The sequence below is a fragment of the Sorex fumeus genome, unplaced genomic scaffold (genome assembly GCF_029834395.1).
Source record: "Sorex fumeus unplaced genomic scaffold, SorFum_2.1 ptg000014l, whole genome shotgun sequence".
Classification (NCBI taxonomy): domain Eukaryota; kingdom Metazoa; phylum Chordata; class Mammalia; order Eulipotyphla; family Soricidae; genus Sorex; species Sorex fumeus.
This window is the reverse complement of record NW_026606071.1, coordinates 19060379-19078123: the sequence shown is the minus strand read 5'-3', so window position 1 is coordinate 19078123 and position 17745 is coordinate 19060379. Positions and strand designations below refer to the sequence as shown.

General features: G+C 45.1%; 1 protein-coding gene across 1 annotated transcript in view; it reads left to right on the top strand.

The window, feature by feature from the left end:
* Window positions 1-4063: 4063 nt before the first annotated feature.
* The window catches only part of FLACC1 (flagellum associated containing coiled-coil domains 1), a 28509-nt gene continuing 14827 nt past the window's right edge, over window positions 4064-17745 (top strand). Inside the window, exons 1-8 of the mRNA XM_056111968.1 lie at window positions 4064-4176; window positions 4619-4693; window positions 6739-6787; window positions 8401-8488; window positions 8540-8588; window positions 10240-10333; window positions 14702-14763; window positions 16600-16697. Coding sequence (XP_055967943.1) covers window positions 4064-4176; window positions 4619-4693; window positions 6739-6787; window positions 8401-8488; window positions 8540-8588; window positions 10240-10333; window positions 14702-14763; window positions 16600-16697 — 628 coding nt within the window. The remainder of the gene's footprint in view (window positions 4177-4618; window positions 4694-6738; window positions 6788-8400; window positions 8489-8539; window positions 8589-10239; window positions 10334-14701; window positions 14764-16599; window positions 16698-17745) is intronic.

Genomic DNA, 17745 nt, shown 5'->3' with positions numbered 1-17745 from the left:
CCCAGGTTCAATCCTCCACATCCCATATGGTGCCCTAAGTACTGCCAGGAGTGATTCTTGAGTGAAGAGCTAGGAGTAACCCCTAAGCATCGCCAGGTGTGACCCAAAAAGTCAAAAAAAACCAAAAATTTTCTCCACAGTAAATACATTTTTTAATGTTGATATATCTATAGCTCCAAGTCATAAAAGAAGCTTATAACACTGTTGGAAAAAATATATGTATATGTATTATTGTTTCCATGTATAGAAAATTGTATGAATCTATTTCTTAGAAAACCGAATTCTAGCCCTGCCACAGTGGCAAGGGGGGATGGGGGGAGGGGGGGATGGGGGGAGGGATATTATCCTGGTGGTGGAAAATGGGCACTGGTGGAGGGATGGGTATTTGATCGTGGTATGACCGAGATCCAAGCACAAAAATTTGTAAATCTACAACTGTACCTCATGGTGTTTCACTAATAAAAAAAATAATAAATTAATTAAAAAAAAAAAAGAAAACCGAATTCTAGAGATTTTAATGAATATATTTTCAATAATCATCTCCAAGTTTTAGTATTTGGGGTAATTTTTTTGCTTCCTGTGTCTTTTTTGTTTTGTAATTTTTCTCTCAAGAATACTATTTTAAATTCACACACACACTCACACACACACACACACACACACACACACACACATAGCAAAACCTATATTTCCCCAAAATTTAAAACTGAAGTTTCCCTGGGGGCTGGAGCAATAGCACAGTGGGTAGGGCATTTGCCTTGCACGTAGCCAACCCAGGTTCGATTCCCAGCATCCCATATTGTCCCCCAAGCACCACCAGAAGTAATTCCTGAGTACATGAGCCAGAAGTAACCCCTGTGCAATGCCAGGTGTTACTCTCTTGTAACTATCTCACGGTGATTCAAAAAAATAAAAATAATAAATTAGTTAATTTAAAAAAATAAACAAGTAAAAAAAAGTTTGATCTCTGAGTCTCTAGGTTGTTTTTCAACTCTGTAAATTGTATTACTCAGTTTTGAGGGTTTTGCTTTATTTATATTTTGATTCCTCATACGATAGCACAGCAGGTAGGACGTTTGCCTTGCAAGTGGCCAACAAGGCCAACCCGAGTTCAATTCTTCCACCCCTCTTGGAGAGCCCGGCAAACTACCAAGACTATCTCACCTGCACGGCAAAGTTTGGCAAGGTACCCGCGATGTATTTGATACGCCAAACACAGTAACAATTGTCACAATGGAGACGTTACTGGGCCTGCTCGAGCAAATCGATGAACAATGGGAGGATAGTGACAGTGATAGTGACAGAACAACTGCTATTGTCACAGATGCAATAAAGCCTCTAAATAAATTTTAGGATAGTTTTTTTTTTTAAATGAAGCTTCTGTATAGAAAATACCTCTGTAGCACTTGTAGTAGTCCTAAATTCAGTTCCCACTTTGGAAATTTACCGTGCCTCACGGAACATGCCGTGAGAAGAAAAGTTCTTCTGACCTTGTTTAATGCACCACAATGAAATGTGAAATCGCGTGTCCCCATTTTGCAATGAAAAAACTGAGACTCAGAAAAGTAAAAGTTTCTTGAGCCCCAACCCTAATAAATAAAAGAGCCTCTATGCAAACCCAGGTTCTAAAACACCAAAGTCCAAGAGGGAAAAATATAGGTAAAAACGTGTGTCATGGGGGCCAGTGCAAAAGTACAGCAAGTAGGGCATTTGCCTTGCACGCAGCCAACCTGGATTTGATCCCCAGCTTTCCATATGGGCCCCTGAGCCTGCCAGGAGTTTATCCTTAAGTGCAGAGCTAGGAGCATGCCAGGTATAGCTAAAATATAAGTGTTGTGGATTAGGGAAAGGCATAATCCTGACATCCTGGCCTAATTTTCATTTTTTGATACATTCTGTTCTAACTTGTCCATATGCATATCAACTTATATTTTGTTCACCATTTCTTCGTGTCTCCACAGGCTTCAAAAAGTCTAAGTAAGTCTAAGTAAAGTTTCACTGATTGTTTATACCATGATTTTTCTACGCACTTTAGTTTTTTAATTAAAATTTTTGGTGGGGGACTCTCCTACATGGTGCTCAGGAGGACTTGAGACCCTCTCCCCCAGTCCCACCTCAAGATTCTCAGCCAATCCGGCCTGTGATTCATTGTAAGGGCCTGAGGAAGGGGTGTCCCTTCTCAAGTCCTTCTAACTCTTCTTAGATCTCATAAAGTCCCTGACTTGGGTCTTCCCACCATCCTCTTGCAAGAAAACTTGTGAACCCCTCAGACCCACACAGATAATCCAGGGTGATCTCCCCCATCTCAAGACCCCCAGCTTAACCACATTCCCTCTGGAAATGTTAGGAAGCATATTTGTAGGTCCAAGCTAGAGCGTGGCCATGTATAAGGAGATCATCAAATAAACTCTCTGCTCCAAGTCAAGTCTTTGGGGCTCTTTGACTTGGGAATTTGGCTCTTCTGGTTCATACCTTCTTTGTGGGCATTGCCTTGTCTGTTGCTTTTTTATGGTGGATCAGCGAAGGATTTATTTACCACATACATATGACAGTATTGTGAAATACTGTCTCCTTTCTCATTCTCTTTGTCTTATGAAATTAAATCAACTCTTGAGTTAAGGAGAAAAACCAGTCTTTTCTTGTGACTTTTTTACTCACACTCACCAAACTCTAGCTACAGCTGTATAGAAGCCCCACCAACCAGTTCCCAGAAACAGCAGGTGAGTGTCCTCCAATTTAAGTAAATTCTGACATGGTCCACTGGGATATAGCACCAATCCTACAGGTAAAGGGCAGTCCACTAGTCTCTCCTTATCCCACCTCAGGTGTCAATCCCAAGTCCAGGTTTTCACTCTTGACCGTTATCTCCTAAGTTCAGGTAATTTATTTGCACAGCTTACAGGCCTTTGGAAACAGTCACTTACCTTTACTAGTACATTAAAGAACACAACAAAAGGTGAACCACCAGGTAAAGAGAAACACTGAGCAAAGTCTGAGAGTGTTCCTTAGTGCAGAGCTTCCATTCCCCTTGATTTAGGCTGTGTCACCTTCCTGATACAAATATGTTCACCATCCTGGAAGGTTTCTGAATCCCTCACAATTAGGATTTTATAGAGACCCTTATGAAGGCATGTTCAGTTATAAACTCCATTTCAACTCTTCTCCCATGTCTGGAGAATAGGGATCAGGCTGAATATTTCAGGCATCTTATCACAGCTGGTCTTGCTAGTAACCGGGTGCCAATCAAGCACTGTCCAAGAGCCTACTCAGAGTCACATCATTAGAATAAAATGCTCCTAGAGTTCTGATCAAATCAGAATTTCCAAGCATCTGAGGAGTCTTACATCAGGAACTGAGGGCAGAGACCAATATATATATATATATATATATATATATATATATATATATATATATATTCTTCCTATTACTTCACAATTCTGTACTCTCATTTTAGTAGAAATACACTGGGGTCAAATCTATCATGTTTATTTGATAGTTGTCCTCCTAGAGACCTGATAATAGTGAGTTTTAGTTCTGTTTTTATAGAATAATGAAGTTTCAACTTTACAATTCAGGCAGTTGACCAGAAATAAGAAACTGAAAAAGATTCCCTTGCACTGTGGGTTGACTAACATAATTTCCAGAAGGTTCTGTGTAGGACCTACAATATGGACCTCACTTTGCTTCAGTGAAAGTGAGTATGATCTAAAGGAAGTGCCAGATCTTAGGGATCAAGTAAATAGTATCTGTTCTCAATTCTGCAATTTGCTACCTCTGTGAAAACTCTGATGTCAATATCATCTGTAAATTGAGATAGCAATAATAAGCCACTTATTGTATATTTGTCAGTAACTGCTCTGTTTAAGCAGATACTGAATTTTTTGCTAAGTTTTCAGTAGCTTTCAAGTCAAGTCTACTGAATAGCAAAGGGCGAGCCATTCGTTTAAAGTTGAGAACCTGCAACAATTGTCTTCTGGGAATCCTTCCCAAATCCCTGAGTTCACTCTGTCATTCTCCCATTTCAGAGAGGGCCTCCTAATCTAGAAGCCCTCGGCCTCCTGCCATGTACCCCAACCCTCTCATCTATTGTACCTGCTGTGACCCCTGGAACTTGGGGCCTCGAAAATTAATCAAGACCCCTCATCCACCAAGAAAACCACCCACAAAGAAATCCACGTAAGCATGATCTGGAATGAAGTGGAATTGGGGTGGGGGAGAGTGCTGGACTGTGATTTTCAGATTTCTTTCTCTCGCGAGATTTCCAAAGCAGTTAACTTGGTAGCAAAGAACCAAAAAATCTAGCTTAGCACATTTTCCCGGCTATCCACTGGTACCCATCTCCTGACAGTCAGCTAGATGCTGAGTCATTTTACAGAGGAAAACTCAGAGTGACTTCAGAGAAAGAGCAGCCTCCAACCAAAGGGCTTTTACGTTTGAGGTTCCCCAAGACCATCCATAGTTTAAATTCTACTTGTCAAGCTGTATATTCCAATTTGGGCGGGGGTCAACATACGTTACTGGGCCCGCTCGAGCATAGCAAAATACCTAGGCATAAAATCTTAAGACAGTTTCTGAATTTGCAACTGTTCCTTTATCATTATCTACCTTTCATTTCCAGATTAGCTCCTCTACCTCTAGCAACAAAAAGCAAAGCTTATGTTCCACCATCGGCAACATCTGTTCTCCCCCCAAAGTAAGTATTTTTATGTCCTTGGAGCTGGAATAGTTTGAGGTTTGTATGTCTTCTTCCTAGGCCTTTGTGGCCTGGTCTGGCAAACAGAACAGGAGTTCCAAGGTCTCGAGGAGAAACTTGCTGGGCATTTGGGTCTTTCACATGATAGCACAGAGTTGGCAGGAGCAGAGGGGTGTGGGTGGAGCAGGAGGAGAGAAGCAAGATATGTGTGCTCTGGGCATCTGCTCCAGGCCCGAGGGTCCAAATCTCACCTCCGGAAATAAAGAATATATTGAGACTTGCCATGAGAAGCATAAAGCTGCAGGAGAGGAATAAAATATCCGAGGTTTTTCAGGTGGACCCAGAGGGGTCGCCAAGTGATCATATATGTGAGAGAGGATGTCAGAGTGGCGGTGGATGGGAGGGGGGTGGGGAGTGCAGAGATATACTATTAGGAAACAAGGTCAGAATAATGCAACTGTTGGTTTTGAAAATGGGAGGAAAGGCCAGTATTAAGAAAGAGTCTTCCCAAGGGGTTGCTATCCAGGATATAGAAAATACTGGTTAAACTCCACAAGAAGAAAACATCCAACCCCATCCAAAAATGGGGCAATGAAATGAACAGAAACTTTCTCAAAGAAGAAATCCGAATGGCAAAAAAGCACATGAGAAAATGCTCTACATCATTAATCATCAGGGAGATGCAGATCAAAACCACAATGAGATACCATCTCACACCTCAGAGACTGGCCCACATTCAAAAGAACAAAAGCAACCGATGCTGGCGTGGATGTGGCGAGAAAGGGACACTCCTTCACTGTTGGTGGGAATGTCCACTGGTTCAGCCCTTCTGGAAAACAGTATGGACGATTCTCAAAAAATTAGAAATTGAGCTCCCATTTGACCCAGCAATACCACTCCTGGGAATATATCCCAGAGAGGCAAAAATGTATAGTCGAAGTGACATCTGCACTTGTTTGTTCATTGCAGCACTCTTTACAATAGCCAGAAACTGGAAGAAACCTGAATGCCCAAGAACAGATGACTGGTTAAAGAAACTTTGGTACATCTACACAATGGAGTACTATGTAGCTCTTAGAAAAGATGAAGTCATGAAATTTACATACAAGTGGTACAATATGGAAAGTATCATGCTAAGCGAAATGAGTCAGAAAGAGAGGGATAGACATAGAAAGATTGCATTCATCTGGGGGATATAAAGTAACAAAGTATGAGATTAATACCCAAGAATAGCTGAGATCAGCACCAGGAGGATTACTCCATAACTTAGAGGCCAGCCGGGTATCCTAGAGGAAAGGGCTGTTCAGATAGAGAAGGGAGCACCAAATAAAGGATGTTTGGAGGATCCTCCCAGGAGGGGAGATGCATGTCGAAAGTAGACTATGGACTGAACATGTTTGCCACTCAATGCCTCTTTTGCAGACCACAACACCCAAAAGGAGAGAGAGAACACAGGGGATTGCCCTGCCACAGAGACGGGGGGATGGGGGGATGGGGGTGGGAGGGATATTATCCATGGTGGTGGAAAATGGGCACTGGTGGAGGGATGGGTATCTGATCATTGTATAATTGAAACCAAAGCACAAAAAAATTGTAAATCTACAACTTTAAAAAAAATAAAATAAAATAAAGGGGAAAAAAAAAAAAAGAAAGAGTCTTCCCTCAAGCTTCTAAGAAGTCAGCATCTCTGCCAACACCTTGCCTGCGGTCCTCCGAGAGCCATTCTGGGTTTCCTCCTCTCAGACTGTAGATAAGATCTTGAGGCTTGAAGCGACTAAGCTGCCTTGTCACTGCAGCGAGAGGAAACTCGACCGTGGTGCATGCTGAGCATTAGAAGAATTTTTTAGCTTTTACTCTAACAGGAAGGATGTAGGAGCTGCTAGGGTACTCTGGCTCTGAAGTGGCTCTCTTGAGATGGGAAATGACCTCTGAGGCTATCCCCATAACTGTCACTGATCTGGGGAGGGGGGGTGGGGACCAGGGTGCAGTGCTACAGCTTTAATGTCTGCCCACGGCTGCTTTCTGAGCGTGCTTTTGTTTCGCAGAAAGAAAACTGACTACCTGAGACCAGAAAAGAGTTCTAATTTTCCTTATGTGAGTAAAAATGGGAAGAGTGTGGTGGGATCAATGGATTGAGCGCCTGGTGTATGAACTCGTGGGCCTTCTTATTTGCCTTCATTGACGTTACAGTCGCCCTCTGAGGAGGTGTTGGACGTTGCCTGTGATGCTTGGTGGGAAAGTGGAAATCCCAGGTCTTTAATTTGGCTTATCAGAGCCACAGAGGGTATTGTCACTCCTCACTGCCTTGAAGAAAGCAGGCAGGGCCCATCAGTCCAGGACAGGGAATAGCTCACACCCCCGGAGACACCTGGGAACCCAGAACTTTTAGGGGAGGAACGTACCAGGGCACCAGAGGGGCAAGTGGTGGGGATGAGATAGAGAGATGGGGTGAGGGTATGCAGAGAGAACTAATCATGTCAGAGGCATGATTAAGACAGAGGCAATAACAGTTGGAAATGATCGCTTTGGACAGGAACTTAATGTTAAAAGTGGTAAAGGGATATACCTGATAAACTTTCAGTATCTGTATTGCAAACCATAATGCCCTAAAGGGGAGGGAAGGAGGGAGGGTAGGAGGGAGGGAGGAGAAGAGATGGGGGGGGGAATGTGCCTCCCATAGAATAGAAGCAGGGGGATGGGTGCAGGAGGGAAACTGGGGACAGTGGTGGCAGGAAATGCACACTGGTGATGGGACAAGTGTTGGCACATTATGTGACTGAAACCCAAGCATGAACAACTTTTCAACTGTGTATCTCATTGTGATTCAATTTTTAAAATTAATTTTAAAAAAGGCAGGAGTGCAGAGATATGAAAAGGAGGCACTATCTTGGCATCTAATGGAAACTATTTAAATCCGTGATTGTCTGCTTTCCCCTGTGTGCTGACACTTGCTGATAATTTGTCCTATCTTGTTTACCTTCGTGCCCTTTAAGGAGAAATCGTCCTCATTTCCTAATGAGGAAGCTGAGGGCATAGAGATGGTGGAAGAGCTAAGATTTAAACTCAGACCTGTCCAGTTCCAAGCTCTGGGTGGCATCTGCAATGCCCACTGCCCCCTGGCCCTTGCTCTGTTGGAGGCCATAGAGGAGTAGGATGGGGAGGGCTGGGGCGTAGAGTCTGATGTGGGGTGTCCACAGTGAGAGTTTGCACAAGCCATGCTTGACAGACCTATGGAAACATGCAGAAGCTGGTTTAATACCGCCTTTGGACCTGGGGAAAGAAACCTGGGGTGAAGAAACCTCCTGAGGGTACAAGGAGAGTGGTAAGGAGTAGGGCACATGGCATCTCAGCTCTGGAATCCGGGTCCATATCTCGGTTTGGGTTTTTATTTTCATTTTGGTGGTAATGGAGGTGAGGCTGGCATTGGGTTTTTCCAAGCAGTACTCAGGAGGTCCAAGGGCTCCATTGGAGATGCTTAGCCAACCAATATGGCCAAGGAATCTGATGCTGCAGTGCCAAGGATTACCTGGGCTGTGCCTGGAAGGGCTTGCTGGGGATTGACTTCATGTGAATCCGTTACCACTTGTGCTGTCCCTAGCCCCTTTGTCTCTGTTTTTAAGATGCAACTAACGTACTAGAAGAAGATCAGGGGATATTTCAGCGCAGGCAGCTCACAGTGTTATCATGTCTTCCACCCTGATGCCCAGGAAATGATCAACGTATCACCGGGCTATCGCCTCTTTCGGAACAGAGAGCATATTTATGTCACTTTGGGAGAAGAACTGTTCACTAACCGTTTGCCTTCAGAGTTAGATCTGGAGAGAAAGACAGAGCCAGAAGCCCCAGACAAGGTCAAGACTGAATCACAGGTTTTAAACAAGATCAAGAAGCCCAGGTAATGCCTTAAAACCAACTTCCTGATGCTCAGAGCTGTCCTAGCCTGGCCCCACGGGTCACAAGGACGAGCCCCTGACTGCCACACCCAGTCCTCAGGCTTTAACATGTGGGGAAAATGATTGGCCTAAGAGAGAACATACATGCTCACACACTCACCTCCCTACTATTTTGTATTGAAAAGAAACATCCAAACTGTCAGCAGCTGATTCATCATGGAAGGGAATGGGATTGGGGGGAGCAGCTGAGGGACACTAAAACCCACCACTGATTAAGCTTGGGCCATGGAATCACCACGATCTGCCCCTGCCCCCAGAAATCAGGCTGAAATCTCAGTGGGAACCCTAAGGGGAAAGAAAGCTCAGGCCCTGGTTTGGAGGATTTGGTTTGGTGTTTTGTGTTTTTTGTTTTGTTTTGACTGCCCTCTACCGGAAGAGGGTGGCAGGGCACCCACAGTCATATCAACACCCACGGACTCCTTTCTCTTGGCTTCCTAAGAAAATAGTCACTTGCACTGTAGCACTGTCCTCCCATTGTTCATCAATTTGCTCGAGCAGGCCCAGTAACGTCTCTATTTTGAGACTTGTTGTTACTGTGTTTGGCATATCGAATACGCCATGGGTAGCTTGCCAAGCTTTGCCGTGCGGACGAGACACTCTTGGTAGCTTGCTGGGCTCTCCAAGAGGGACAAAGGAATTGAACCCAGCCGCATGCAAGGCAAACGCCCTACCGCTGTGCTATCGCTCCAGCCCTAGTCACCTATTCTGCCTAATAAAATAGATACAGTGTACCTGGGAAAGCCACGAATATCTCTTAGACTGATAACAATGTCCTAAAAGATGGGATGCCCAACTGCTTCTTGTTCTCATTGTCTTCCTTTCCTAGGGCCCCAATGCCTCTTTGAGGCATCTCTCTCTGTGGCATCGAGAAGCTTCTCTATGAGGCACTCCTCTCATCCACACCCCCACCCCATTCATCCTTCAGCAAGTAAAGCCAAGTGCTCTTTCAGAGAGGCCCGCCCTTTGGTCTCCTCTGAAAGTCACTTTCTTCAGTTCCCTCTTCAGCCCCTTTCTGATCTATTCCTTGTCTGTGAGTGACTGTCAGCTTTGGCCCTATGCTCCCACCTTCCTTCTCATTCCTTATCTTCTGAACTTCTGCCCCCACTGATTGTAACAGTGGGTCAAGGCCAAACCCGAGTAGTTGTCTAACAGATTCCTCCTTCTTGTCTAATCATCAGGGCAGTGTTTTTCAACCAGGGGTATATAGATATTCTAAGGGTCCCCAAGTGTAAATCATGTAAAAAGTTGCTACAGCACAAATCTAATGGGTAAAACAGGAGAACTACAGGAAGAAAATAGGATCAGGAGTGGATCATGGTCAGGAAAAGGTTGGAGAACTGCCTTCAGGCACAAAACACCCCTTGTTTACTTCTGGGTTTTTTACCTAAAGGGGCCATGTCTGACATGCCACCACTCTATTGCCAAATTTCTTCTCCCAGCCCCCCTTCTGCTCCTCCAGACCTCCCCTAAAATAAAGGTACATGTATAGAACATGACCCAATTTCCACCAAATGAGAGTCAGCTTCACTCGAGGAAGCTACCTCACCAGGCATGACAGGCTTTGTGGGTGACTGAAGGCCCCTTGTCCCATAGGACTGATATCTCTGCTGACCTTGAAGAACAGATCTCAGAGCTGACATGTATAATAGAGCAGATGAACAGAGACCATCAGGCTGCTCAAAACTTGGTGAGTGAAGGGCTGGAGCCATAGTACAGCAGTTAGCACACTTACATTGCACGCAGTGGTTCTGGGTTCAATCCTCAGCACCATGAGGATCAAGCTACATATGTTTCCTGAGCCCATGAGAAATTATCCCTGAGGGCAAATCCAGGAGTAAGCCCTGAGCAATCAGTAAGTATAGCCCCCAAAGGCGAGGGGAAAATGGTGATTGCTCCTTGGGTTAGCCAATATTTTCATTTCACCTGCTACTTAAGTACCAGGCAAGATGATAAGCACTTTTCCTCTCACGAAGGGATCTTGTCCAGGCCGCAGCCCTGAAGATAGCACTGTGATTGCCTAGAACTACTAATGAAGAGTATTTCTCTGAATCTCCCCTCGCTAGCCTAACTAGGTTTCTCAAAGTCCTCCTAGTATCTCTGTATTCCTTCTACGGTCTTCTCCACACCAGGGGGCGCCATCTCCAGTCAAGCCTTCAGTGGTTCCCGAGACTCGTGGGTTCAGTACTTCCATGTTGTGTGAAGCTACCAAGGAGCCTTTGGTGCCTCTGACCTGCTGTGAAAAACTGAAACCTCACACTTCTTTTTTTCTCTCTCTTTTTTTTTTTTTTGCTTTTTTGGGTCACACCCAAATGCACAGGAGTTACTCCTGGTTCATACACTCAGGAATCACTCCTGGCGGTGCTCAGGGACCATACGGGATACTGGGAATCGAACCCGGGTCGGCCGTGTGCAGGGCAAATGCCCTACCTGCTGTGCTATCGCTCCAGCCTAAGAAACCTCACAATTCTGAATCTGCTGATGTGTTTAGTTTTTACACCCGGTTTATCACTTCCTTTTCTTCTCCACCTCAAGCGGGTGTGCCTGAGAGCCTGGGTGGTTGTGATAGGCCCAGAAACAATCGGCCGCCCACTTGCCCATTGTTATTAAAATTCACTCACAGAAACTAGAGAGATTGTACAGTGGAGGAGCTTTACATCAGCCAACCCAGCCAGGGTTCAGTCCCCAGCATCCCACATGGTAACCCCAAGTGATTCCAGGAGTGATTCCTGAGTGCAGAGCCAGGAGTTACCCCTAAGTACCACCAGGTGTGGCCCCTCTCCCACCATCACCAAAATAAAAATCCATTCACACAGGCCAATTTACCAATCCTTACCCTCTGGTACGAGGCTCCCCACTCCTTCTGCATTCCAGCTTCTGATTCTCCTCCCCTTCTTCAGATCTGTTATTTTATTGATCTGAAAACTCTGCCATTTTATGGTCTCCTGCTCCAGAAAGAAAACCTGAGGTGGTTCAGGAGACTTATTGATCACTTGATCACTTGACATCCCATTACTCATTGATTTGCTTGAGTGGGCTCCAGTAATGTCTCCATCCATCCCTGTCGCGTGCTAGTGTAGCCCAGTTGGCATCTGCCCGCTCCAGGAACACAAAGAGCCTCAAACCTCAGGGTCTTGACGAAGAAGCCTGACCATCTCATAGGTGGGCAGTCACGCAATCTTTTGACATCCCATGGAATCCAGGCAGTAACAGCTCTGGTCCAGTGGTCATCTCCAAATTGCATTATGTGTCCAGCCCATCTGATTTTCGACGCCTTGGCAAATGAGACAGCATCCCTGATTCTTGACATCAACGGAGGTCAGAACTCTGGGTTCTTTCTCTCACTTAAGTGAAGCATGATACTCCAAGCATAGTTCTTTCGATTCCTCTTTGGAGACCTGAATAGCGTTCTCATCCTGTTTTCGTAGGACCCAGGTCTCTGAGGCATATGTTAATGCAGGAAGACCAGTGGAATCAAAGAGATGTGCCCGGAGCCGGAGGTTCTTCATCCTCTTAGCTATTTCTTCGATGCTCTTGAAGGCATTCCAAGCAGCCACTCTTCCTTCTGCGCAACTCAGGTGCCAGGTCATTTGTCATGTTGACTTCTCGACCTAGGTACACATAACTGTTGCATTCGGAGATGGTCATTCCGTTGAGAATGAATGGAATATCAGGAATGAGACTGTTTCTCATAAACATTGTCTTCGTGAGATTCAGCTGGAGTCCGACCTTTACACACTCATTCAAGTCGGCCAGCATTTGTGCCGCTAGACTAATGTTTGGTGTTATTAGAACAATATCATCAGTGAAGCGAAGGTGGCATAGATGCCAACCATCTATCTTCACTCCCATTCCTTCCCATTACAGTCATCACTTGATATTCTCAAGGGTGGCACTGAAGAGTTTCAGTGGAATGGTATCATCCTGTCGAACCCCTCTCTTGAATGGATGATGACTTCCTTGTAGAATGGTGAGATTCTGGTAGTGAATCCGTAATACAACTCACGGAGGATTCTGATGTATTGAGTTTGAATGCCCTGATTGGCTAGGGCTTTGATGACTGCCTCTGTCTCAACAGAATCAAAGACCTTCTTGAAATCAATGAACGTTAGACAGAGTGGCATCTTGAACTCCCGAGAAACCTCAATGAGCTTGGTTATCGTGTGCATATAGTCGATGGTGCTGAATCCGTTTTTGGAACCCGGCTTGCTTGCATGTGTTGTCCTTCATCTAGTGTTCTGCCAATACTATTCAGGATGACTCAAGTGAACAGCGTGTAGATGACAGACAAAAAATAAGGAGACTTAATAATTTGCACAATGCTACTCACCTAAGTGGTGGCTTCTTGGGCAAAAGCACATTTTTAGGAGGAGATGGAGAGATGCTGCTGTTCAGGGTGGTCACCTTAGTGGTCTCCCCACTATGACCCACCACTTTGGCATGTGAGTCTGTGGAAAAGAGGAGTGCTGACTGCCATCATGCTGTCTGGGGGACAAAGACGAGTCCTAACACCTTGTCTGAGCTGCCCATGGGTATCCACTGGTCTGGAAGTGTCCATTCCTCTTGAGACATTGGCCGGCGGGAATGGAGCATTGTAAATCCACGCAGGGGAGAAGGGAGCATCCTGGCGAGAGGGCCTTATGGAATATAGGTCTGAGTTTTTGCAGTCAGAGGGCTGAGAGACTTTTGGCTTTAGCACAAAGTGTTGACTGTCCAAAAGCCAAAGTCTTTTGCTCAGTAAATGATGGTGCAATGGAATTCCATATCCAAGAACCTGGAGGCTACAGACTTACAAAGAGTCTAGCAGAGAAAATTAGGTCCATTCACCCAAATTTTGTTTTGTTTTGTTTTGGAAATGATGTCGGTGGGCCCCACGGTTGACTTATGTGAAGCAGGGAGGAGAAAGACGATCACTTTCTCCCCAACTGCCTCTGCCACCTACGACCCAGGGCTACTGGGTTCTTGTCTTGCCTCGCAGAAAGGAATTTCAGGAGTAGATAAGCAGTAAAATAAATATATTTTATTTGGAGGGGTTATTAAGGTGTGGAGGGGGAGAGTGTGTGTGTGTGTGAGAGAGAGAGTAATGTACTCAAGAGAGAACACAGACTTCTCCAAGGGCGAGAGAGCCTCTACACACATACCAGCATAAGACATGAAAGCATGAAAGTACACATCTCAAGAGGGGAGATGCAGGTGACACATGTGCTCAGGCGTTACGCATGCTTGGTCGCGTGGGTGCAAACAGCACATGGGCTTGGGAAGCATATCTGCACCCTTCCTTTGTCCAAGGTGGCCTTTATAGAGTTTCTCCAACCTGCCCCCACATGGGGCTTCTTCCCAGGTAAAAGTCCGTTGCTAAAGATGTTACCAGGGAGGTTGGGAGTGATGATGGTCTTCTTTGGACTAAATCACTAAAGTTAATCAGATTGAGGGAGAGGTCCGAGGGAATTTGAGGAATTTCCTTCATGGGGAGGGTTCCAATCTCCTCAGGGTCCACTCCTCAAGGTCTTATTCGTATCCACAAAGTGAATCAGCCTTGAAATTTTCCTCCCAGAACTTTTGCTGACCTGTTTCATTGTTCAGGGCCTTTCCCGATCTACCTGCCTATAATGAAACTATACCAAAAGGTGCTCAAGACTAAAAAAAAAAAAAAAAAAAAAAGGGAAGCAGAAGCATTGTTCATTAAACAGTTATTCAAATTGAATAAAAATGAATTTTTTTTAAATAATGCCAGGGATCAAATTCAGTAAAAGTTACCCGATTTCAGGACTTAGTCTTGGCTCTGTGTTCAGGTATTTCTCTTGGAGATGCTTTATACCCTAAAATCTGCTTAGTGAGAGGTGCCATGCACTGGCCTTGACCTTGGAAACTGTAGGTGCAAGCTAGGATCCCAGAAAATGTTCCAGTATCACCCCTCAGGAATGCAGCACAGGGCAGGCAGAGAGTGGGGGAGGGGGACGAGGGAGGGATGTATAACCACTAATGGGAAGGCTTCTCAGAAGCTGCAGGATGGAGCAGGGGAGGGGGGTAGGGAGGATTAATGCCACCCTTTTTCCAGCTACGCAATGAAACGGAGCTCCGCTGTACTGAGATGGAGAAGAACTATGAGAAGATGAGCAGGTACGCTCTGGGCACACACCCTAGGACACATGTTTCCACGCAGGATTTCAGCTCTAGGTGAAGTCGCTGGATTCTCAGTGCCATATGAAGCTGGCTGCCTAGGAACTGAGGGGCTGAGACCACAGGCTTTGGACAGCAGGATGGTAGATTGGAGGCCACACAATGTGGCATAGAGAAGACATCAACCTTTATCATCCAATGGTTGCATTTCAATTATACCCCTTCCTGATACTTGCTAAAAAGATTCATTTTTTTTCTTTTTTCTTTAATTTCCTGTGAGATTTCTGTGGTAAACAGTTCTCAGAACTGTGGGCCCAGTGGGGGAGGAGGACAAAAAGGAAGGGGAAGGTCAAGAGCATACTTCTGCCCCTTTTCTCATCTCCACTCTCCCTGCTTGTTAGGAAAAGCCTGGGGAAAATAGGAAAGATGGGACCTGGGAAACAAAGACAAGGCAAGCGGAAGTAAAAGGGAGCATGATGTGCTGTTTGTGTGTGTGAGGAAGGCTCAGAGTCCCCTTCCCTGCCGCTTGACAGCACCCAACAGCTGCAGGAGTGTGGAGAAGTAAGACAGTAATCCGCATAAGGGTCATAGTCTTGCCTCTGTGCATAGGGGTCACAATCAGTGACACCTGGGCTCATTGTTGCTAGGGAGGGCACAAAGGCTACCTCTGATGATGCTGGGGGCAATAAAGGAGCACATGTGGTACCAGGGATGGAACCCAGGGCCTTGAGCATACAGAGCATATGATCTACCACATTCTCCATAGACTTTCTTTTTAAAAATAGCTTTGTAAAGTGTAGTTTTATTTACTTATTTTATTTTCTCGTAGGTTTTTTTTTTTTGGTTCACAGCCTATGAAAATAGAGCATGAATTATAGCAAATTCCCAATTTCCCCCCTGGACTCACATGCATCAGTTGATGCTATTTATGATCACTTTACCTACCAAGATGCATTTATTGCAATTGATGAACCCACAGAAACATAACTTTGTCACCCAGAGTCCACTAGGGTTCACTCACTATTGTCCAGTCTTGGGTTTGACCCTGTACACTGACTTGTATCCTCCCGTACAATACTATACCGCAGAGATGACCCTGAAGGTCCTCAGACTCTGTCTATTCATCTTTCGCCGCTTTAATACTGGTTAGAATCACCAGAAAGAGCCATTTAGGGTTGGCTTTGTTGACTGAATAGTATGCCTTTAAGGCTTCCCTATCTTTTCTCACGGTTTGAGAGCTCTGTGGTCTTTCACTTAAACACTTGCCTGAATGTTGGATTAGAGCCTGTGGGGACTTTAGACTCTAAGATCATTCTGAGCACAAATGCAGCACATAGTTTTTCAAAGAATTTGTGAGTGTTAACCATGATGGTAGGGGAGAGTCTAATCCCACACACCAGCTCAATTCAGAATTGTGGCTGGTGAAAACAGGGCTCTTCTACCTGGTTTCTCTGGATGGCAGCTGAGAAGTTAAAAGAAAGAAATGGCGCCACTGCCTGCCCGGCAGCTTCCTTTGTACAGGAGAAGAGGTGGAATCAGAAGGATAGAAGAGGTTTTTTTTTTTTAATAAAACAAACACCCAGTTTATTATTATTATTATTATTGCTTTTTGGGTCACACCTGGCAGTGCACAGGGGTTACTCCTGGCTCAACACTCAGGAATTACCCCTGGCAGTGCTCAGGGAAACATATGGGATGCTGGGAATCAAACCCAGGTCGGCCACGTGCAAGGCAAATGCCCTACCCGCTGTGCTATTGCTCCAGCCCCAGGATAGAAGAGTTTAACTCCCAATTTCCACACTCATGACTGTGTGACTTTCTCCTTGGGTCCTGCAGGGAGCTCAAAGAGACTCACAAAAAACAGCTTAAGGAGTTGGAGGACAGCTACAAAGCAGCTTTGAAAGCAGAGAAATTGTCTTCCCAAGAAAAAATAGGTAAGGTCAAAACTGGGGGGATCACACTGACACAAGCAATGCACCAGAGGCTGACCACAAGAGTGTGTAGTCGACCATGAATGGGCTGTGAATGCTGTCAGTGTAGCTTCCTAAAGCTCAGAGAAAGAAAGCAATTAAGGATGAGATTGAGGATACCAGGGAGCCAACAAGGGACTTGGAGACTTTGCATGCTCCAGGACCTGAATTTGAACCTTAATACCACAAGACTCCACACCCCAGCACTGCTATATATAGCCCTGGGCCTCCCCCTTATCCCCAGGCAACCCTGGGTGTAACTCTGGTGGTACCTGACACTTTCGGGTCTGAGTACGCTGCATCTTTGGACTCTAGAAATGAACCACTGATCTGGTATGATTGGGAGTGGCTCTCAGACTCCCTAAACTCTGCTCAAGAGGAGAGCAACACTATCACCCCCTCAGGAAAAACATGAAACTGAACAGAGAGCTTCCATGTCTTCTAAAATCCTTTCTATATCTGGAAAGATGAGCCTGCAGTAGAGTTGCTAGTATTGGCCATTGAAATAGAGGCTACAGTGGCTCTCATTTTGATCTCATTTACATGCTGACCTTGGGAAGAGAAGAGTATGACCTTGGGAAGAGCAGGATATGTATCCTTCAGCTCTTAAGTGACCAACAAAGGAAAAAAGCCTATAACCTTTATTTTACCATACATTTTTAGGGCCTTACTTTAAAAATATATATTTGTATCTTGTTGATTTCTTATTTTATAAGGGAAACATGTTGTTTTTAAAATTAACATCACGGTCACGGTCCTCCCGTTATTCATCAATTTGCTCGAGTGGGCCCAGTAACATCTCCATCATGAGACTTGTTGTTACTGTGTTTGGCATATAGAATACGTCGCGGGGAGCTTGCCAGGCTTTACTGTGCAGGCGAGATACTCTCGGTAGCTTGCCAGGCTCTCCGAGAGGGGCGGAGGAATCAAACTCGGGTCGGCCATGTTGGCTGCATGCAAGGCAAACGCCTTACCCACTGTGCTAAAATTAACATGCACTGGGAAATACTGT